The 22,610-nt window shown below is 54.1% G+C and overlaps 2 protein-coding genes across 7 annotated transcripts in view; both read left to right on the forward strand.

Annotated features, from left to right (window-relative positions):
* The window catches only part of FAM107A (family with sequence similarity 107 member A), a 52,671-nt gene extending 49,943 nt beyond the window's left edge, over positions 1–2,728 (forward strand). For both annotated transcript variants that reach the window (XM_047690764.1, XM_047690772.1), the window contains one exon: positions 235–2,728. In XM_047690764.1, the coding sequence (XP_047546720.1) occupies positions 235–342 (108 nt within the window). In that variant the 3' untranslated portion in view covers positions 343–2,728. The remainder of the gene's footprint in view (positions 1–234) is intronic.
* A 7,655-nt stretch (positions 2,729–10,383) lies between these two features.
* Positions 10,384–22,610, forward strand: part of ACOX2 (acyl-CoA oxidase 2) — a 32,099-nt gene continuing 19,872 nt past the window's right edge. Inside the window, exons 1-10 of one of the 5 annotated variants that reach the window (XM_047690787.1) lie at positions 10,384–10,632; positions 12,542–12,777; positions 13,199–13,385; positions 13,518–13,729; positions 14,132–14,239; positions 16,661–16,780; positions 17,108–17,223; positions 17,888–18,060; positions 20,616–20,778; positions 21,934–22,124. In XM_047690787.1, the coding sequence (XP_047546743.1) occupies positions 12,618–12,777; positions 13,199–13,385; positions 13,518–13,729; positions 14,132–14,239; positions 16,661–16,780; positions 17,108–17,223; positions 17,888–18,060; positions 20,616–20,778; positions 21,934–22,124 (1,430 nt within the window). In that variant the 5' untranslated portion in view covers positions 10,384–10,632; positions 12,542–12,617. The other 4 variants (XM_047690793.1, XM_047690802.1, XM_047690813.1 and 1 more) reach the window with 4 other exon arrangements.

The raw sequence follows: 22,610 nt of genomic DNA on the forward strand, positions 1-22,610 counted from the left end.
GGCCCAACCTATCACATGCTGATCCTGATTTCATTCTCGCTATGGCCCTACAAGCCAGATGGCGTTCCCATTCTAGAGATGAGGAACCTGAGGCCCCAGCCGAGGCAAGCCCCGTTCTGTTTCCCCCAGAGAGGATCTGTGGTCCAAACACTGTGGTTTGGGGAAGAGGAGCTCCCCCTAGCCAGCCCCCACCCCCGCCCCCCACTTTACACCTCTACTTTGTCTCTCCTTTAGCTGGAAAAACCACCAGAAAAGGAAGAGGACCGTGCCCCCGAGTTTATGAAAGTCAGGGAGAACCTGCGGAGAATCGCGACGCTCACCAGCGAAGAGAGAGCTCTGTAGAGGGGGCTGTTGAAACTCCAGCCCCGGCCCACCCGCCTGCAGCCCGGTAGCCCCGGGCCCCCAGCCTGGGGCCATCTGCAATGATGTTCACGCTTGCTCTTGTGAAAATGCCCCAGAGGGCCTGGGCCCTCCTTCCCACCCCTAAAAAAGCCGGGGCCCCTAAGCTCCCTGGCTTTTCCTTCCGAACACTCACCGCTTCTGCTCCAAAAGGAAGCTGCTGCTGAGAAAACTTTCCCAAGGCACCTCTCCCGGAAGCTCTGCTGAGATTCTCCTGGCAGAACTGGGAAGGAGAGAGAGGCCCCTCCTTGGCCTGACCAGCCCTCCATCTTGCCCAGGCCCCACGGGGCCCTGCTTCTCTGGACAGCCCAGCTCCCTGCTCTCCGAAAGCTGAAAGCTTCCCTGACTGTGGTTTCCCCTGCGGTCATGTGGGGGGCGTTGAAGTAGAGCATCTCAGAACACCTGCCCTGAAAGCCAGCTGAGGGGAATATGGTTCAAGTGCAGCTGTGCTTGGGGAGGAAGGGCAGGGCAGCTCGGAAGGCGGCCTCGGCGCTCACAGCCGCCAGGTTGCAAGGGTACTGACAAGGAAAGCTTCTCAGAGTTTGCCAGCTTCCCCTACACCCAGGCGCTTGCTTTCTCCTCTCCTGGGCCTCCCTGTCTGGGCCTTGTAACCACACCTAACCAGGGCTGCGGCCTTCCTGCTCCCCAAAGTTTAGAACAGTGCTTCTCAAACTTGCTTGTGCCTATAAATCACTGGGGCAGCTTGTGATTCAGGAGATCTGGGCTGGGGGCTGAGAGTCTGCGTTTCCAACGAGCTCCTGGGCGGGGCTCTCACCACCACCCTGTAAGCAGCCAGGGACCGTAAATACTGGAAACGCCTTCCCTGAAGCCACCTCTGCCCTAGGGGGTTCCCCACCCTGCCTCTGCAGCCCCAAGGGCTCTCGAATATCCACCCCATTCCAGGGTCCCCAGACCTGGGAAAACATTTGCCCAGCAAATTATGTCCGTTTCATAATTGCCATTGTCACTGGAGAGGTCTATCATTGCCAATCTGCATTTCCTTACCCCACCGTTATGATGCAATTCTAGCAAAAAAAAAAAAAAAAAAAAAAATTTATTTTCCCGAAGTCTATGGAGAACAAATATACAGTGATTTCCGTGGGTTTCTGGAAATACGAACGGTGGTTCGTAGGCTCCTTTGAGTCCCCATGTCCAGTTCCTGCACCGACTCCACTGCTTGGTTTCCACCACCTGAGCTCCAGTGACGTCACTCATTCTTCCTCAAAACCCTCCCGGCGCGAGACCACGTGTGTCAACCTTCTGCTTCTAGCCCACTGTTAAAGATTTAGAGAAGAAATCAGGCCAGTTTCTTCCCTGCCCCGTGAGGGATAAAATCCCGGCCCTCTGGCCTTGCAACCCCTTCATTTAAGGTGATAGGGCAGAGCTAGAAAAGCATTTCCTTCCACCGCCTCTCCCCGCCAAAAACGGCCAGAAAAAGCTGCTGCTGGAACGCTATTTTATTCTCGGACCAAACGTGGGACGTTCAGCAGGAAAGGGGTCGTCCTGGTCTCAACCCTTAACTGAGTGGTTTGAGGATGACCAAGACGGTGCCCTTTTCCTGGGTGGGGTGCCCAGCAGTGTAAATAGACATGCTTCTTGCAGGTGTGTGTGTGTGTGCGTGTGCGTGTGCGCAAGCCAGGCTCTAAAAGACTCGTGACTCTGTCTTAGAACGTGATCATGGTATTTTCATGTCTGCCTCTTGAGAGCAAGTGTAAAGCACAATCCCCAAATAAAGACCACCATTTCACCAAAGACATCTTCCCCTGAGGTCTGTGTGTTGCTCAGACATATGACAAGAAGCAGGATGGAGCATCTGGGATGGAGCAAGCCCCTCGGAGAGGATGGCTGGGATTCCACTCAGTGCTCCCCAGAGGTGCTCCGTGGAAGCGGCAAGCCACGGAGATGAAACTCCACATTGTCCCGTGGGGCCTCGGCAGCCACCCACATCCACGCCCCTTCTCTCTAGCTGCCTCCCACTGTGGAGGTTATAAATCCCAACTCCCACTGTTCCAGATTCCTTTGCAGCTTGGGGGGGACATATGAACAGGTATGGCCAGTGAAATTTAAGAGGAACTCTACAGGGGCTTTTGGGAGAGTTTATGCTTTTCTGCTAAAAGAGGCAGACATGGGTAACACCTCCCTGGCCCTCCATTCTTCCTGCCTTGATGGAAGATGTGATGCCTGGAGCCACAACAGGCATTTTGCCACCATGAGGAAAAGCCAAGAGAATCTCAGAGCACTGACCCTGTCATCATTTGACCAAGCCAATGCCAGCAGCCATCCTCCTCCAGAATTCTTACAAATAAAAAAGAAAACCCTCTTTGTTTAAGCCGCTGTTGGTCAGTCTCTGTTACTTGCAGCCAGAGTATTCCTGACACAGAAGGCCAGCCCTGATGCCTAGAATAACCACCAGACTGTACTGAAAATCCAGATTCCTCTTTCCCATTAGAAACCAAGTGGAGGAGGGGGCGCCTGGGTGGCTCAGAGGGTTAAAGCCTCTGCCTTCAGCTCAGGTCATGATCCCAGGGTCCTGGGATCGAGCCCCACATCAGGCTCTCTGCTCAGCAGGGAGCCTGCTTCCCTTCCTCTCTCTGCCTGCCTCTCTGCCTACCTGTGATCTCTGTCTGTCAAATAAATAAATAAAATCTTTAAAAAAAAAAAAAAAAGAAAAGAAACCAAGTGGAGGAGCGGGGCGCCTGGGTGGCTCAGTGGGTTAAAACCTCTGCCTTCAGCTCAGGTCATGATCTCAGGGGCCTGGGATAGAGCCCCACATTGGACTCTCTGCTCAGCAGGGAGCCTGCTTCCCCCCCCCCCCCCCCCCCCGCTCTCTGCCTACCTCTCCACCTACTTGTGATCTCTCTCTATCAAAAAAATAAATAAATAAAATCTTTTAAAAAAAGTTAAAAGAAAAACAAGTGGAGGGGCACTGGGTGGCTTAGTCAGTTACGTATTATCTGACTTGTGATTTCAGCTCAGGTTATCATCTCAGGGTTGTGGGATCAAGCCCCATGCTGGGCTCCACACTCAAAGATTCTCTCTCTCTCCCTCCGCCCCTCCCAGACCCCTTACACACACACACACACACACACACACACACACACACACACACACGTATGCTCTCTCTCAAATAAATACATAAATCTTAAAAATTTTTTTTTTTTTTAAAGAAACTAGTTGGATTCGGATCGCCAGCGGCAATGCCTGAGATCTGTTTCTCCATCTCTTCTCCACACAGCCCACACACCAGTCTGGTATCTGGGCACCCTTAATTCACACAGCATTTAGTACAGATTTGCTGAGGGCCTGCTCAGTGCCAGGAAGCACGCTGTGTGCTGGGGGCACAGTGGGAAACAAAACGATGAGATCATTGCCGTGGCCTCCTCCTCGCTGGTCTCCCTGCTTCTGCCCTGCCCCCTATGGCCTATTCTCGAGAGAGCAGCCAAAATGAGCCTGGGAACATGGAAGACAGGTCTTGGCGCTCCTCTGCCCAGAGCCCTCCCTTACCCCGCCACCCCCCATGACGGCCTTCCTGCCACCAGGAGTGCCCTGCCTGTCCAGCTCCCTCTTCACTTCTGGCCTCCTGCCTTCTGCCCTCCTCCCTCCCCCGGCTGCCGGCCCAGTCTCCTCATGCCCCACATCCCACGAGGTGCCTTTTCACTTTCTTCCCTCAGAGAGACATACAGTCCTCTCCCCCACAATCTTCAGGACTTTTTTCTATGCTCTGTCTAAAGGAGGCCCTCCGTGGCCGACCCGTCTGACTCTCAGCATCTCGTACACACTTCCTATCCTTCCTTCCCCGTCTTATTTTTCCTCCTCACCATTTGCCGCCACCAAACTACACATCTTCCTTGTTTACCTTGTGTGTCTCCCCTAGCGAAAATGTCCCCTCCATGAGGGCAGAGATGTTTGTCTGTCTCATTTCCTGCTGAATCCCAAATGGCTGTCCTCCGTCCTCCTTCCCCGCCAGCAGGTGACCTGGCCTGTGCCAGTCTCCAGCCAACTGGGCAGACTGGGCCCCGGGAGCAGGAATCCAGTCCTGTCCCACTGCCGGCTTTGAGAAAAGCCAAATAGGCTTGGGGCTCCAGCCATGCAACAGGTGCTCAATTCCTGTTTGTTGAATGACAAGTAAGTGAGAAGGCGCTTCTCCCGAGGCAGCACCGCCATCACCTACCTGCCCCCTCCCTCCACAATCCCACCTGGGCCCAGAGATGTCATTTTGGTCCAGAAGCTTTCCTCTGGCTGCTTGGGCTGTTGTCAGTACACCTGGGCCCGACCACCTACAAGACCAACACTGGAGCTGTGTGGCTGCTGCGCGCCATTCTGTGGCCATCCAGAGAGTTAGAACATTCCCGAAGGCAGAGGTTGAGTCATCGCCGAGTCCTGGGGACCCTGGAGAAGGAAAGGAGCCCTGACATCAGACTCTGCCCTACAGGAGAACCAAGGGCAGCAAGCCCATTCTCACTAAGCACCCATCTCCCCCTACACCTTCCAGACCACAAGCCCCAGTCTGGGTTTGGGGTGAACCCTCTTCGATGGCTGATGGGCCCAAATACACAACCTGGGAGACAGACCTCAGGAGGTGAAGGGGCCCCCCATCCCTGATTCTGCATATGTACCCCAGGGGAGCCCTCAGAACCCAGGAGCTTTGTTGGGCAGCCTTACCTCGCTAGGGATTATACGACTTCCAAGCTCCCGGAGGGCAGGGACTCTGGCTGATTCGGCTTTCATTTGCCAGTACCAACCCAGGTGTTCCAAAAGCTGTGACTGGGTGTCAGTTATGGTCACTGCATTTACAGAAGGCCAGCAATGTCACCACCCATGACAACGCGATGTCAGTCTCACTATTCTGCAGACTAATCAACGTTTAGGTAAATTAAAAGACCTGCCGGAAGTCACAAAACCATCCCTGGGGAAAGACAAGATTCCCACAGAGCCGTCTGTCTGCAAAGTGCACATCTTCTCCACTACAGCTAGGCCTTGATCCTAGGAAGGGCACGGAGGAGGGCCCTGTGCCATTCTGACCTTTGGCCATGAGATTCGTCGAGCTGTTTTAACCTTCTCTGTGTCTGAACTTGAGGGATCTGGCCTCTACCCATAAAAACAGACTCAGGTCAACATACACTGATGTGAGTTCTGGGGTTCTGCTCCCCCCAAAGCCAACCAGTCTCTGGAGCCAAACAACAGGTTAGCATCTACCGTCGAAGTGGGATTCCTGCCCGCCTTGCAGGACTGGACCTTCTGCTGAGCAGTAACGTAAACACTCTGGTGTTTCAGTGCTCCCCACCCCCAGACCCATCGACCCCCAGCCACCCTGCTCCTACCAGGCCCTGCCTCACAAACGCCCTTTGGCCCTTTTGTCCCCATACTCCCCAGGGCCACTTGCCCTCATCTGAGCCATCCAAAGACTACCTCAGTTGATGAAAAGCAGGTGCTCACCTAGGGAGGACCCTTCTCAGAAAGGACTCCTGGAGAGATGAGCAGGATTTCCCAGGGAAGGACCCCGACAACTCCCCTGGGCTGCCCAGCAAGACCAAAGTGAGCTGGGGCTTCCCCTCCAAGGGACAGGCTTCGCAGGGGACCAGGGAGCTGAAGCTGACCCTTTGGGGAACCTGACCTAAGAGGCGCATTCCCCATGGCAAGGCTGACTTTAGGCTTTTGCCCCATAAAGATGGTTAACCCTGTGCCCAGACCTGTATTCAAGCCCCAGCTCTGACAATCACTACTTGTCACAGACCTGGGAAACTTGCGGGACCACATTGTCCACATCTGCAACACAGATAATGCTACTTATACTTATAGAATATTTGGTGTCTGTGGCAGGGACTGGGCTGTTTATATTTCCTGTGAATTCTCTCCTTGAATACCCCCCAGGACTGGCATGCCTCCACTTTACAGGGGAAGAGTCCAAAGTTTAGAGAGGCCAAGCCACCCCCCAAAGGCACGCCATCAGCAGGTGGAGGCAGCAAACTGGGAACCCATGAACCCACGTCTGCCTGAATGGGCCAGCACATTTGTCCTGACAGCGTCTGCTGGTGGAGGCCGCAGGACTGTTTTTGCAAAGCACCCACATTCGAGTTTTCCCATCTGTCACCGCAAACATCCTGCAAGCGCGCTGAGGACCTGCGGCCTTCCTCCTTCCTTTTTCCCCGACTGCAGGTGCCCCAGGGACAAGAATCCACACCCATTCCACTCACCACTTTAAGACAACACCGTGGCCAGTGGGATACCAAGGTTCGAAAGCCTGGCCTCGGCCCAAGATGTTCAGGGAAGGAGCAGGAAGGAAAGAAACATGCATTGAGCATCTACTGTATGCCTGGTAGGTCTTACCACGTGAGAGACTGGACACAAAATGCCTGATCCCGGGGCCTGGCTCACTTCAAGGGATGGACATTCCTTCTCTCTCTCTCTCTCTCCCTTTTAAGGACACCCTGACAGGTGACCCAGCATGACTGTGAGGAGCCCAGGCTACAAAGTCAGACTTTAGACTGGGGTGGGGGGCGGTCCAGCTCTGCCACTCGCCAGGTGGGTGGCCTTTGACAAATTATTTATTTTTATTTATTTTTTTATTAAATATTTTGTTTACTTATTTGACAGAAAGAGATCACAACTAGGCAGAGAGGCAGGCAGAGAGAGCAGGCTCTCTGCTCCGCCGAGCAGAGAGCCCGATGTGGGGCTCCATCCCCTGACCCTGAGACTATGACCTGAGCCGAAGGCAGAGGCTTAACCCACTGAGCCACCCAGGCACCCCTCGATAAATTATTTAACATCTCTGAGCTTTTCATCTGTTCGCTGAGGATTCCAATAGTGCCAGCCTCACAAGTAGCTGAGAGGACGGCATTAACAAACATAAAATGTCTGACGGGCGCCTGGCAGGCTCCATCTGAAGAGCGTGTGACTCTTGATCTTGGGGTCATGAATTCAAGCCCCACACTGGGTGCCAAGATTACTTAAATACTTAGTTTTTTTTTTTCATTTTTAAAGATTTTTAAGGTGTGGCGCTACTAGGGGGAGAGACCATGGGGCAGTGTGAGGCCTTTTAGTGAGCAGAAACCTGTCATCACAGATGAGGAGGCCACAGCCTGAGGGAAGAGGGCACCTGCCCAGAGACCTCAGAAGTCCTCTCAAAACAGGCGCATGGGGAAATACATGGGGAAAGAGCCAGAACACCAGGTTAAAAATCCCAGTTCTGCACCTTCTACAAACTGAAGAGAGGCATGTGACTTCCCCGGGGTTGTTATGCAGCGGAGGGGAGGGATCCTGTAAACATCCCACCCACTCACAGAGACCTAGTTCCACTCCAGGTCCCACCCCGAGCCGGGCCCAATCCACCACAGGTGCTCCAAAACATTCACTCCAGAACGGTGGTCAGAAGCATTCGGATACTAACGCTAAGCGTAAGCCACACCAAATTTTATTTAATTTTAAGATTTTATTTATTTATTTATCTTAGAGAGAGACAGCGACAGTGAGAGCACCAGCAAGGTGAGGGGCAGAGGGAGAAGCAGACTCCCCCGCCAAGCAGGGAGTGGGATGCGGGACTCCATCGGTCATGACCTGAGCCGAAGGCTGACATTTAACTAACTGAGCCACCCCGGGTGCCCCAAGGCAAGCCAAATTTTAGCACAGAAACATACGGGAAGAGAAAAATCATTCACCTTGCAGATCAAACCTTTCATAGAAGGACCACCTGAGGGGAGCCTTTTAAGCCCCTTGGATATTAACAACCCGAGTTCCTGACGGGGAATAGGACAAGAAGCCATCAGGAAAGATCGGGAAAGGATGCAGAAAAACCAGGATCACTTTGGAAACCCAGCTGGGTACACAGCTTTTTGGTACAGGTAGTACCAAAGGAATCCCCAGCTTTGAGACTGAACGTATGGGTCTCGTGTCGAGATACACAAATGTGTGCAAATAGAGTAGACACACAAACCCACCCCCTCCCACCTTTGAAAACAGTGTCAAAGCTCCAAAGTCCTTCACTGTCAACCATATTTATTCACTCATCTGCCAAATATTTGTTGAGCACCTACCCTGGGCCAGACCCTGGTCTGGGAACAGAACTGTATCGGTGACCAAGAGCGAGAGAGTCCTTGCTTTCATTGGTGATCTACACAAAAACCAAGAGTTAAAGAAAAAATATCCACACGGTAGTGGGTGTACCAAGGGCGTGGTTTTTCCACACAAACAACCAATTTCCCAACACCAACTGGATGTTCAACAATTCAGTTCAATTCTGACACCAACTCTTGGGGTTTGTGTAGATCCCACAGGGTCAAGGATCAGTCCCACAAGACTGCCCCCACCTCAGACCACAGCTGCCCATCCCAAGGGCCACCTGTACCTCCAGAGTACTGGCTATAAATTCAGGGGTTCCCACAGCCCCCCCCCCATCCTGGATTCAATAATTTGCTGGAATGACACACAGAACTCACTTTACTTAGTTTATCGGGTGATTATAAAGGACACAACTTGGGGGCAGCCAATGGGAAGGCACGTGGAGGACAGGGTGTTGAGGAGGGAGGGGCTGGAAGCAACATGGAAATTTCCAAGCCACCCTCCCAACACCTCCATGTTCACCAGCTCTCCCCAAACCCTGCTGTTGAGGGACTTTTCCCAAGGTTTCACTACATAGGTATCATTGATTAAATCCCTGGCCCCTGGTGATTAACTCAAAATGCAGCCCCCTCTCCCCTCCCTGGAGGCTGGGTGGGGAGGATGTATTGGGAGAACAGAGAATTCCAACCTCTCTCATCAAGGCTTGGTCTTTCAAGCAAGCAGGCCCCATCCTGAAGCTATCTAAGGCCCCCCGCTCCCCGCGACTGATAATAAAGAATATGGTCTTGGGGCGCCTGGGCGGCTCAGTGGGTTAAGCCTCTGCCTTCCGCTCAGGTCTTGGTCTCAGGGTCCTGGGATGGAGCCCCACATCCGGCTCTCTGCTCAGCAGGGAGCCTGCTTCCCTTCCTCTCTCTCTCTCTCTCTCTCTGCCTACTTGTGATCTCTGTCAAATAAATAAATAAAATCTTTAAAAAAAAAAAAAAAGGATATGGTCTTATCACTCAGGAGCTTGCAAAGGTTTTTAGGGGGTCTGTGCCAGGAACTGGGGACAAAGACCAAATACCCGTGTTTTGTATTATACCACCAGGGGCCAAAACTTGGAGCTAAGAAAGCAGGTGCTGCAGCTTCCAACCTAGACTGCGCCGACTTCCCCAGTGTGGTGAGATGAAAAGGTAAAAAGCAGTTGGACAGGTAGGGCCAGGGAGGCCTGGGAACAGCGGGGGCAGAGAAACTTCAAAGTTCCAAAAGCTAGAATTTCATTAGAAGTGATTGTGAATATGCCGTCCAGGTTTTCCTGCTCATTCCTCCGGCGGAGACTCCCTCCCCAGAAGCCCCCCAAGCCCAGCCTGGATGCTTCAAGGTCAGAGGACTCCTAGAGGATTTCCTTTGGCTTTTGCTTCCCACTGGACCCCAGTGCTTAGATCGTGCTGGGCACGCAAACACAGGGTTGGATAACAAAGCAAACCAACAAGTCCCTACAACCTAAACCCTCACACACCCGCTCACAAGAACCTCAACAGCAGACTGTCCAGAATCTGAAATTCCACCATTAAACGTCACTTGGGGGAATTAAGAAACTCTGTCATAGGGCACCAAGAAACCAGTCATAATCTCAAGTTACAACTTGAGATAAGTAACATAATTTCAAGTTACAACTAGGAGCTTCACAGTTTGCCAAGAGATTTCCTTTATAGCCTGCGATTTACAGACAAGGGAAGGGAAGTTCAGAGAGGTCAAGTGACATCTCCCAGTCACATCTGCAGGGTCTGAGCCCGGGCCTCTGGACTCCAGGTGGGGGCTGTGGTGTCTGCTGACGCACAGGGAACCAGGTACGCATGTTCCGGGGACCGCTCTGGAGTGCAGGTGGACAGAGGAAGAGCCCGGCGAGGGTCAGCAGTTGACACTCCCAGAGCTGTGCCCCCACCACCCCACCACCCCGCAGAAGCGGGTGGTGGCAGAAGGCAGAACGGGTCACACCACCTGAGGGAGCCAGTGCAGGAGAGGAAAGCAGGGAGCTCAGCCTGGGAACCCTGAGAGCTGAGAGGCCGCCAGGCACTGCCTTCTGGTTTTGCATGTTCCAGCCCATTCCAGAGGAGGAGAAAGGGGCTGGGCCACCCACTAGAAACCTAGGCGTGCGGCTCCAGAGGTCAGGCCTAAAGGCAGACACAGGTGAGACAGGTGAGCTGGGTCGGGGGACAGGGGAGGGAGTGGGAGGCTCCTGAGGGCTGGACCACCTCAGTCATGACCCTCTCTGCGCTCCTAATGACTCTGAGCTTGGCTTTCTTTGATTTCATTTCAACCCCTATTTAGAGACCCTGCCCATGGACCAGGCTCTGACTAAGTGTTAGTTTAATTTGACAAAGGCCCCTGCCAGGGGAACTCCAGGGGAGGGGGGGCTTGGGATTTTAAAGAGGGCAGTCAGGTGGGCCTCACTGAGGAGGTGACATTGAGCAAAGACTTGAAGGAGGTAATGTGGGAGCCAGGAGGACACCTGGGGAAAGAGGGTTCCAGAAGAAGAGTTCGAGGCAGAGGATACAACTTGGCAGAGGTGGGGTGCAGGGGAGGCCTGCGGTGTCCAGGCATGGCAAGGTGGCAGCAACAGTAGGGGAGTGGAGCAGGAAGACAGGAGGCCAGCTCAGCGGCCTTGCGGGGATCCAGGGGGCAGATGAGAGGGGCTCCTTGAACGTGACAGACCTCTTGTCAGCACCCCCATGGCCCTGCCACCCCCTCGGGGGTATCGGTTTGGAAGCCTGCATACAAACCGGACTTGCCGCTTGTGGCTGCATGACCTCACAGAGTGTCCTTCCTTCCCATCCTGACCTCCCTGTAAAACAGGCTAGTAGCAGTAGTGTGTCTATAGGGCTGCGTTGGATGCCTGCGGGAAAGACAGACCACGTGCCTCTGGACAGCTAGGCGTGGGATCCAAGGAAGGGCCGACCACCCAGGCACTCGGGAGGGGAACATTCGAGCAAAAAAGGCAACGTTCCTATTGCCTACTCTAACAGCACCCAGTGGGGCAGCAAAGGGGCACTCAGTTCCTGGGGTGGGGGGGCAGGGCAGGGTGCTACAGCCGGGAAGGCTCCCTGGAGGAGAGGTCCCTGGAGGTTGGGTCTGACTAGGAACAATGGGGGAAAGCGCCAGAGGCAAAAGGGAGCAGGAGCAGGAGGGGAGTTCCCCGGGTGCTGGAGTAGCTGATCCAGGGCTAGGGGCAGGTTGCGGGGGAGGTGGTGGAAGCCTGGGAGCATAGACTCTCTCCCGAAAAACAGTGCGCACCAAGGGGCAAATTCCAAGTGGGGGGTGGCGGGGAGACACAATGTGACTGCAGCTGAAGAGCTCCACCTGGCGGCCTGGAGAACTGACAAGGGAGAGGCAGCGGTTAGGTGAGAGATGGTGGGGGCGGGGTGGGGGACAGACAGGGGGATGGAATAAATGCATTTGAGATACTCAAGAAGCAGACTGGAGCCTACCTGATGGTTGCCTTGCTGTGGGGGAACAGGGGCTTCTGAGTGTCAGGGGGTTTGCCGAAGGACGCAGATCCATCCTGACTGCGGGGGACACACAGGGGTCCCGGGGGGAACCCTGCCCAGGCCCGAAGCAAGCTTCCTCCCCCCAGCTCTGCGGTACCCCTCAAGGCTCACAGAAATGGACTGAGAGAGCCCAGGACTCAGGGGACCAGGTGAATGGGACCGCAGGTCCCTCCAGCAAGGCCCCCTGGCTCTGTGGTCAGACCCTGTCCAACTCCTGGCTGCCTCAAGCTGTGCAGCTAGAGGCCACACAGCTAGAGGCCACACCAAATATCTGTGCATGAGTGACTTGAACTACTGTGCGAGAATTCCCCCAGGTAACCCATGCAGTACAGGTTGCAGTGGATGGAGCTCCGGCCCTGTGACTGGATCCTGTCCAGATCTCGACAAAGGGTCCTGCTCTACCATTTACAGAGCGATTACTGCATGCCTGGCCAGCCGAGGGCGCCCCGGGAAAGGGGTGGGGGTGCGGGGCACTGGCATATTTCAGGGCAGTTGCTTTCCTATGCGGAGGGGCCCCTGGCTGATGTTCAGCTCTGGGCACTTCCTCCTCCTGCAGAGAGGTCCTTAGTACCCCCGGGGCTCGGAGCACTAGGCCAGAAGTATCTCTCCTGAGGCACCAGGCAGCTCCAGGCTAGGATGGACAGCCCAGTGCATCGAGTGTCCCTGGGGGATACCTGGAGCAGGCAAGTGCACCCTGACATAGCGAGTGAGAGGTTCATACAGTCCTTCAGCGTGGAACAACTCACCAACATCCTGGATGGAGGTGCCCAGAACACTGCACTCCGGAGGAAAGTTGGTAAGAGGGAGCTGGGGAGTGGAGCCCCTGGTTTGTGCCCATATGCCTTTCTTGGAAGAAGAGTCCTCCACTAGCTGTCCCACCTTCGAATGACAAATTTTGCTCTCAAAAATCCACTGTTAGAGAGTCATTCCTTTGGCCTGGAAGGACCTCTCTAACAAGTCCATATTCCCTGAACCCAACTGAAGGATAGAAGAGTCTTAGGCAGCAGAAGACCGGGATGCTGGTCCTTAATCTGCCACTGCCTAGCTTTGTAACCTCGAGCAAGTCACCTTCCCACCTCTGGTGCTCAGTCATTACATCAGTAAAATGACAATGTCTGACTTCCTTTCCACGTCCACAAGGCAAGAGGGTGGAAAGATCTGAAGGTGCCAGGAACCTCACCCTGATCTCTAAGCCCTCTGTTCTCTGTCTCTGGAAGAGAGCATCATCCACAGTGACCCAGAGTTTAGCGTGAAGGATAATTATTTCATGACCCAGAATGAACGTTATGTGGCCGCCGTCCAGAAGAAATTTCACCTCCAGATAATAGCAAAGCGCCTCGGCTGGTCAGAAAACAGTCCTGAATTATATTACGCTTACAGGTACTCACTCCCAGGGCAGCCCCACCAGAGAGGAGGTCACCTGGGTTCACCTGGAAAACCTTAGCACCATTAGCAGTTTTCCCCACCTTTAAAGGCCATGGCTGTTGGGAGGCTAGGATGACAAGTGCCCCTTCCCTCCTGCACCCCGCCAGGCTGACAGTACCAGGGTCCCTGTCTCCGGTGGGCTACTCCAGCACCGTGTCCTTTCCCCCACAGAGCCCTTTCTGGAGAACTGGCATTAGGCCTACACACCGTGTTCCTGAAATCCCTCCAGAGCCTGGGCTCTGAGGAGCAGATTGCCAAATGGACCCTGCTCTGCAATGAGTTCCGGATCATTGCATCATATGCCCAGACAGAACTGGGACACGGTGAGCCTGCGTTTCTGCATGCACGGTTCCAGAAAGCCCACTCACAGCTGAGTAGTCAGAGATTGTGTATTTCCTATGGAAACATTCCAGCAGGTGGCAGTCAAGGGTCTGGAAGGAGGGGGTTCCCTTTCCTGGTTTATAGAAACACACCACGCGAGCTAGCGTGTGTGAGGCAAGTCGTTCCTTCTGGAAATGTCAGCAGGCGTCCCTTGTCACGGGCTGGACACGTCTCCCCCACTCAGCCCACGGGTGAAAGACAAGAAATGCCTGTGAGTACAGCTGGGAGCTCCCCGACTCCAGATGAGGCTGGTCCTGGCAGTTCTGGGCCCACCAGGACGCTGCCCCCCAGGTGGGAATACTATCCTGAACCCTGACTCACAGACTCTCCTCCTTGATTCCCAGGGACGAATCTTCGGGGCCTGGAGACTGAAGCCACCTATGATGCAGCCACCCAGGAGTTTGTGGTGCACAGCCCCACGTTGACAGCCACCAAATGGTGGCCTGGGGACTGTGAGTATCCATCCGTACCCCCAGCTCTATCTGTCCCCAAGGAGAACAAAGTTGGACAGTAGAGTAGCATGGCTCTGAGGTCCACCAGACCGCAGACGGATTCCCTATTCTAGGCTGGTGAACTTGAATGAATCAATTCATGTACTTGAACTTCAGGGTCTCACCCTGGCAACAGGGGTGATGGGAAGAATTTCATCCGTGAGTGCCTGAGAGACCCCAACTTTGAAGTAGCTGAGGAAACCCACCCGACCTGTTGGGGATGAGGGCCAGGGCCTCTCCCATAGGCACCCTGCCCCCACACAGACACACGGCCCAGTCCCAGGCACTCTCACCTCCCAAGTTAGTGATTAAGCTTGCCAAGACATCACCCAGTTCACAGATCGCCCCTGCCAGAAAGGCTCAGCCACCGTCTGGCTGCCAGCACCACACTGCCCCCTGTGGCCACCAGGTGGCGACCGCACCATGCTTCCCCCAGGCTCTGTCATTGCTCCAGAGGGGATCCCAACAAGGCCCTCTCCCCTGGATGTGACACACACCTGTGAGGGCCCATCTGTGGCACTTCAGAACCCATTTGGTGAATGCTTCCATGGGGGAGAAAAAGGAATCCCAAGAGTACGACTAAGCAGAAAGAAACAGGCCAGAGATAAGCAGAGAGGGAGAAAGCTTGAGAGAGAAGTCAAAGAAATAGGGACAGACAGGAGAGAGCAAAGAGAGAGGAAAGGGAAGGAATAGATGACCACCGTCAGAAGTGCAGAAAAAAGGGGCGCCTGGGTGGCTCAGTGGTTAAGCCTCTGCCTTCGGCTCAGGTCATGGTCTCAGGGTCCTGGGATCGAGTCCCACATAGGGCTCTCTGCTCTGCAGGGAGCCTGCTTCCTCCTCTCTCTCTCTCTGCTTGCCTGTCTGCCCACTTGTGATCTCTCTCTGTCAGATAAATAAAATCTTTAAAAAAAAAAAAAAAATCTAAAAAAAAAAAAAAAAAAAGGACAGCAGGAAAAAGAAACCAACCTTGGCAATCAAGCAGGCTTGAAATCCCAGTGCTGCCCCTGTCCAGGCCAGTGACCTTGAGGGGCCTCCCTCGCCTCTCTGAGCCTCAGTTTCCTTATCTGGGAAATGGGATTCATCATCCCCGCCCTGCGAGAACCGGAAAGCACTAGCACAGGGCCCAGCACCACCTGGATTTAGATAAATGGTAATTATCTGTATTCATTATTACTAGGTGGAGGATACAGTGATTCATTTATAGGTTTTTGAGGACAGAAAAAAACAAAAATCTTGCTCATCTCGCAGTGCCTTTTGCAAAACACTGCTAGATTTGTTTGGTTCTTTGGGAGCAGGTCTCCCTCTCTGGGATCAATGACTCTGAGGGCCCCTGGGATGGGGGGTGGGGGTAGCGATACACACCTTTCCCTGTGATCCAGGACTGGTTTTCTCACCATGGATCCTAACAGACATACCCCAGCAGCTCTGGCATAAAGATCCTATCTCCCTGATTCCAAAGAAAATGACTCAAGGGCACACACTTCAGCCAGAAGACTTCAGAAGAACCAAAATTTTTTTTTTTTAAGATTTTATTTATTTATTTGAGAGATCACAAGTAGGCAGAGAGGCAGGCAGAGAGAGAGAGGGGGAAGCAGGCTCCCTGCTGAGCAGAGAGCCCGATGTGGGGCTTGATCCCAGGACTCTGAGATCATGACCTGAGCCGAAGGCAGAGGTTTAACACACTGAGCCACCCAGGCGCCCCAGAAGAACCAAATTTTTAAAGAAGCTGAGATTCCCCAGATCGTTTCGTTTAGGCTATTTGCATTAAAATCCATAACCTTTGTGAACTTTGGCTTTGGAAGTGGGGAGCATCTGGAGGGTGTGGAGGGCTCCGCACCCCTCAGGATCTCCAGCAACCTCCTGCAGCCTCCCTGCCCCGTGCCTGTGTATTGTAGGGAGGTTGCTCCACACACGTGACATTTAGACAGGACCCCCTGCTCCTCCAGCCACCAAATGAGTATCCATAAAGTCCACCAAGCCAGTGCGTTCTAGAGCCAGACGCTCGTATTAAAGCTCTCAAGACCGTTCCAGCCATTTCCAAGGATAGGTCAAGGCCATATGAGTCAAGGGGTATCCTGAAAAAGCATTGCTTTGTTGCCCCAGATGCTACCTTGTCCTCTGCCTGGCCCTCCCTGCCCTGTGTGACCCCCCGGGGAAGGCCCTGTACCCTTCAGGCTCCTCATGCACCCTCCCCTGACCTCAGCATTTGAGGCTGATCAAACAAAGCCCATCCCGGCTTCCCATGGTGCCCTGCCCTTCCCCAGGCCACCACATTGGTCCCCCTGGCCCGTTACAGACAGGGCCCACACCCAGGCTCCTGATAGGGAGAGTTAGTCTCCTACACCAGAGGTCATGCTGGGCCTCTCCTCTCTCTGCCTTCAGTGGGACGGTCAGCCACCCACACTTTGGTCCAGGCCCAGCTGATCTGCTCAGGAGCACGGCAGGGCATGCACGCCTTCATTGTGCCCATCCGAAGCCTCCAGGACCACACCCCACTGCCAGGTAAGCCCATATGGCTCCCAGGACCACTGCCATGGAGAGACCCCACCAGGTCTCCCTATCCCAAGGCCCCAGAGCTCATGGGAGAAGCTGGGGCATATCCCCCTTGGGCAGGTATGGGTCCCTGGACAGACCTGGTGCTAACCAGCTGGGTGAACTTGAGCAACACTCAGCACCTGTCTGACCTCAGCTTGGTCACCTGCAAAACAGGTGTAATAACCCCATGTGACAGGCTGCTGTGAGGCTCAGGGGAGGTGGAAGGAATGGGGGCGTACCCGGCACACAGAAAGCACTTGGCTGACAGGCGTTCCCATCTCCATCTCCTTCTAGGAGTCACTGTTGGAGACATCGGGCCCAAGATGGACTATGACCACACAGACCATGGCTTCCTGCGACTGGACCACGTGCGGATCCCTAGAGAGAACATGCTGAGTCGCTTTGCAGAGGTGGGAGTCTCGCATGCCTACACTGCCTGAAGAGGGGACAGTGGCCTCCTACAGAATGCTGCTGGCTCTGGGTCTTCCTCCAAAGAGCAGAGTTTGGGGCACCCCACCCCACTCTAGAAGGGCTCTGGCATCCCACAGATCTGGGTAAAGCCCCAGTTTAGGAGCTGTGTGATCTTGGGCAAGTCACTTGACCTCTCTGAGCCTCAGAGTTCTCATGGATCAATGCTCAGAGCTCCATGTGGTGGTAGAGCAGCCATAGGGCAGGGTGGCAAAGCGACGGAAGACGAGGGAAGGGCTGAGGGTGACCGGCTTATCTACCTACAGTAAGGCCTGGACAACCAGTCACTGACCAGACACAAGCCAAGTGCTGGAGGAAGTTCTGGAGGTCCCCATGTTGCCGGGCATTCCCTTTAGCTGTGGATTTGGGGGGAGGTCCTGGGTGTCCCAGGAGAGGAGCCATGAACCCAGGCACTTGAGGCAGGGACAGATCAGCAGAAAGCACAGGTGTGTTTCACAACCAGCGCACCTAGCTGGTGGTCAGCCACCTGCTCCCGGTGAGCAGTCTGAGGACTGTGTGCCTGGAGGAGACGGAAGTCCACGGTCATGGGTGTAGGACAGACTTGGGGCCTTGGCTCAGACCCAGCACCTGTCTCTGGTACCCCAGGTCTTGCCAGATGGCACCTACATCAAGCTGGGAACACTGCAGACCAACTACTTTTCCATGGTGGTGGTGCGGGTAGAGCTGCTCCTGGGCGAGATCATCCCTCTGCTGCAGAAGGCCTGTGTCATCGCCATCCGCTACTCCGTCATCCGCCGCCAATCCAGCATCCAGCCCAGGCAAGGGGCACCCACACGCTGACCATGACAGACAGGGCTAGCTCTCCATCCCACAGCACCTGCCCCCTGATGCTGCCCCTCTGCCCGAGTGGGGTGCTGGGAATACATGTGACCCCCCACAACACACGCACAACCTCTGGCCAGACCCGGCCTGTCTGGCCCTGCCTGCGGGGTCTCCATCGGGTTCTCTCTGTCCCTGGCTGATCTACCGCCAGAGATCACGGTCAGGGTTTCTGTGTGATCCTGTACCATCAGATCTGACTCAGATCTGTCTGTCCGGGTTCGGCGCGGCTATGGCTGGCTGACGGTGTCTGGGTTGTCAGCTGGTTGCCAGAAGGCGGGGGACTGTGGCTCCTGAGTTCTGTTGGGGTGTGAGTGAGCATGTCTGGGAAAGGCCAGCTGTCACGTCGGGCGATGTGTGGCTGAAGTGGGTTCTGTCCAGCTGTGGCTGTCCGCACCCACGTGTAGCACATCCAAATCTGGATCCATTCTGTTGCCTGTGGCTGTGTCCGGTGGGTACCCCCTCTGCCCCATGGGACTGAATAGCAGACTGTACTCTCTGTCGTTATTTGAATATTTATTTAAGCAATCTTCAACGCAGTGTGGGGCTTGAACTCACAACCCTGAGATCAAGCTCCACAGGCTCTTCCCACTGAGCCCTCCAGGCACGCCAGGACTCTTTTTCACCATGTGTTATGTTCCCCCGTGCTCATGCGGGCCTGTGTAAACATACGCGGTTGCCAGCAAATGAAAATACAGGACAGCCGGTTAAATTTGAATGTTAGGTAAACAGTAAATAATTTTTTAGAATAAATATACCCCCAATGGGGACATGCAGCCAAGATGTGGCAGCGAGGAGCTGAGCATATGTTACCAGAGTGGGAAGACAGGCACAGTCCAGCTGACTAAACTCGTGGTGCTGAGGGATGGACTTCAGCCTGGCAGTTTCTTGTCCCAACTCAGCTAAGTGACCCTGGGCAAGTCCTTTGCCCACTCTGGGCCTTGGTTTTCTTACTTGGAATGTGAAGAGCGGGAGAACCTCCAGTCTAAGGACCCAGTATTGTTTCATGCCATGGGCTTGAGGATCCAGGAGACTAAAGCAAAATGGACTGAGGGTCAGAGGCCGACAGACCTGGGGGACACACAGCTGGGCCACTTGCCAGCTGTGGGAGCTGGGGCAAGTCGTGCCACTTCTTTGTCCCTCAGTGTCCTCATCTACAACATAGGGCATGACAGGAGCACTCCTTTAGGGCACTGTGGAGAGTGAAATGTAAAAAAGCAAGCCAGGCCCATAGCCCAGGGTACTTTTCCTCTGGCAAACCCAAGATACTGGGACTGGCCTGGGTATCGAACTCCCCCTTGCTGAGGGAGTCTTCTCTGGAGGACAGGGGTGCTGGGAGGAAAGGTGCTGCTGCTGAAGTCCTGTCCAGAGCCCAGTTTTCTGGGTTCCACAAGTGTCCCAAGGATAGTTATAAAAGTATGTGTCTGAGGAACCTGGGTGGCTCAGTCGGTTAAGCATCTGAATCTTGGTCACGGCTCAGATCATGATCTCAGGGTTGTAGGGTTAAGCCCCGCGTTGGGCCCTGGGCTCAGGGGGGAGACTGTTTGAGATTTTCTCTTTCTCTCCCTCTGCCCCTCCCTCCCCATGATAAATAAATAAAATCTCTTTTTTTTTTTTAAGTGTCCAAATGAGGAGCTGCTAACCTAAGATTCTCCCCAACAGCCATGGAGGCTTCTCACATTCACACTTTCTTTTAATCCACAAAGAGTTATCCCGGTCCCCTTCATGCTGGGCACTGTCTCAGGCACTGCAGACAGAGCAATGGACAAGGCAGATGTAGTCCCTGCCTTGGGATTCCATCAGGCCCAAGTTCACATCCTCAGAGTTACTGATTAGACTTGATCTACCCCCCAGCACATACTATACTTGCACCTGGACAGTGAAAGATCAAGTTTCACATCATGAAACTTGATGTGTACAAGACCGCAAGCCCTCACTTGAAGTCCTTGGGACCAAATGCACTGGAATTCAGAACTTTCCAGATTTCGGCAAAATAATATGGTGCATATGCTATAATTCTGTACACGTCCCCCATAAAGGGCAGAACCCATAAGCAAACCTGTCAATATTTCTTTTTTTTTTTTTTAAAAGATTTTATTTATTTATTTGTCAGAGAGAGAGAGGGAGAGAGAGCAAGCTCAGGCAGACAGAATGGCAGGCAGAGGCAGAGGGAGAAGCAGGCTCCCTCCGAGCAAGGAGCCCGATGCGGGACTCGATCCCAGGACGCTGGGATCATGACCTGAGCCGAAGGCAGCGGCTTAACCAACTGAGCCACCCAGGCGTCCCAAACCTGTCAATATTTCTACAGAGAAATGTGTGGATACTCATGTTAGATGGCATTTTAAGATTATTACTAACCTCATGTCAGTTCAGGTCAAGTTCTGCAGTGAGTTATAAAAAACTATCAGTTTTTACACCTCTTATGGCTCTGGGGATATAAGAAGTTGAGGGAGCTGCAGTGATCTTCTAAACCTTCTGCTTTTCCTCCCCTCAGCGACCCAGAGGCAAAAATCCTGGACTACCAGACGCAGCAGCAGAAACTCCTCCCTCAGCTGGCCACAGCCTATGCATTCCATTTCCTGGCGAGCAACCTCTTGGAATTCTTGCACAGCTCCTACGATGCCATTCGGAACAAAGACTTTAGCCACCTGCCAGAGGTACCTGCTCTCTGCTGGGGGGGGGGGGGCAGGAGCTGGGAAGATGGCTGAAATTGTTCCTGCCACTGGGAAGCAGCCCCACTCTTATTCCCATGAACTCCTTTTACTCCCTCCCCCAGCCTCCCAATATCCCAGGGCACCCAGGGCAAACTGTACCCCAACATATAAATCCACCTACATCTGGCCTCCAGAAAGCTTCAGAAATGCTAGAGGGAATAATCACACATAAAACATAGAACACAGGAGCACAATCCCTGGTGTGAATTTGAAAACCTAAAAAGCTCTGAAAAATTACCACGTCATTGAGAACATATTTGGTGGCATGGTATGACCTGAATTGATCTGATATATCTCAGTGGATATGTATACCTTTTGCAGCCAAAAATACTAATGAGTATGAACACTAAGGCTGCCCCAGACTTTTCTGGGTATTATATATAATCTACCTTCAGTGCTCTGCCTTAGCTTTCTAAAATCCAAAAAATAGCAATTCCAAAACCCATCTGGCCCCAAAGGGTCTCAGATGAAGGATTATGGACTTAGATATACACTGCGGTTCTGTCCACCAGACCATGGGCTTCATAAGCATTGGTTCATTAATCCTTCCAGTTGTGCCACTGGCCCCATTTGTAGTTCCATTTTACAGATTGGGAAAGTAAAGCACAGAGAGATTAAGGGTTATGACCTTCCTCCCAAGGACTTAGAAGCCTGAAAGATGGGTAAGGGCTTTCAAGAACCAAAAGCTCAAACAGGTCTGCTGCATGGCTGCCCCTCCTACAACCCAGACCACTGGGGTTGATGGTGGACCTCCACGGTCCCAGGCCTGCTCTCCAAAAATTCCACTTGCCAGCAAAATCCATAACTCCTAGATGATGGTGAGCCCACTTCAGGAAGGCCCGTCTTCCCGAGATCCTGGAGATGCTGGCGTGGACAGGTTCCCTTTGTTTTTACTGCCCCTACAGCTACATTGCCTCATGGTAGGACCTTGGGCAAGTCACATAACATCTCTGAGCCTCAGCCTCCTCCATAAAGTTGCGAGGGAAATCTTTCTTACTTCACAGGGTTGTCATGGGCATACAGCAGGTGCTCGGTGAGTGGGAAGCATGGTTGTTCCTGGAGGGCCCCCTGACTCACCGAGATCCCCTGTCCTTGCAGCTTCATGCCCTGAGCGCAGGCATCAAGGCCATGACGTCAGACTTGTGCCTCCAGGGTTCCGAGCTGTGCCGCCGAGCCTGCGGCGGCCACGGCTACTCGAAGCTGAGCGGACTGCCCTCTCTGGTCACCAGAGTGACAGCCTCCTGCACCTACGAGGGTGACAACACTGTACTCTACCTGCAGACGGCCAGGTAAGGCCCCTGCGTGGGCTGAAGCAGCGCCCGAGGCCGTCGGCGGGAGCGGGCACCCGGCGGCGCCGAGCGAGCGGAGGCCGAGGGCGCACAGTCTCCAGTCCACCCTGAGCTTTCGGTAGAGGGAACAGGAGCACAGCTTTCTTGCTTCACAGCCTTCAGGGGCTCCCCACAGCTCACGGGAAAACGCCACGCCACGCTGCACCTGTCCCACGGGGTTCCTGCGGCCTGCCCCGCCCCTGGCCCCGCCTCCCTTCCCACGTGCTCTCTCTCTCCCTCGTGCTCCCGCTGCCCCACCGGCTCCCGCTTCCCCTCGTGCTCTCCCTTCCCCAGCTGGACCCGGTTCCTGTTTCCCATCACAGGCTCCCGGAGCTTCCCTCCCCCGAGAGCTCTGCCCCAGCCTGCTGGACCTGCTGGTCCTCTCAGCCCTCAGGTCCCGGCTTAGCTGCCCGCCCCGACTGAACATGCCAGGCCTGCACTGAGCCA

Source organism: Lutra lutra, chromosome 1, assembly GCF_902655055.1.
Source record: "Lutra lutra chromosome 1, mLutLut1.2, whole genome shotgun sequence".
Taxonomy (NCBI): Eukaryota; Metazoa; Chordata; class Mammalia; order Carnivora; family Mustelidae; genus Lutra; species Lutra lutra.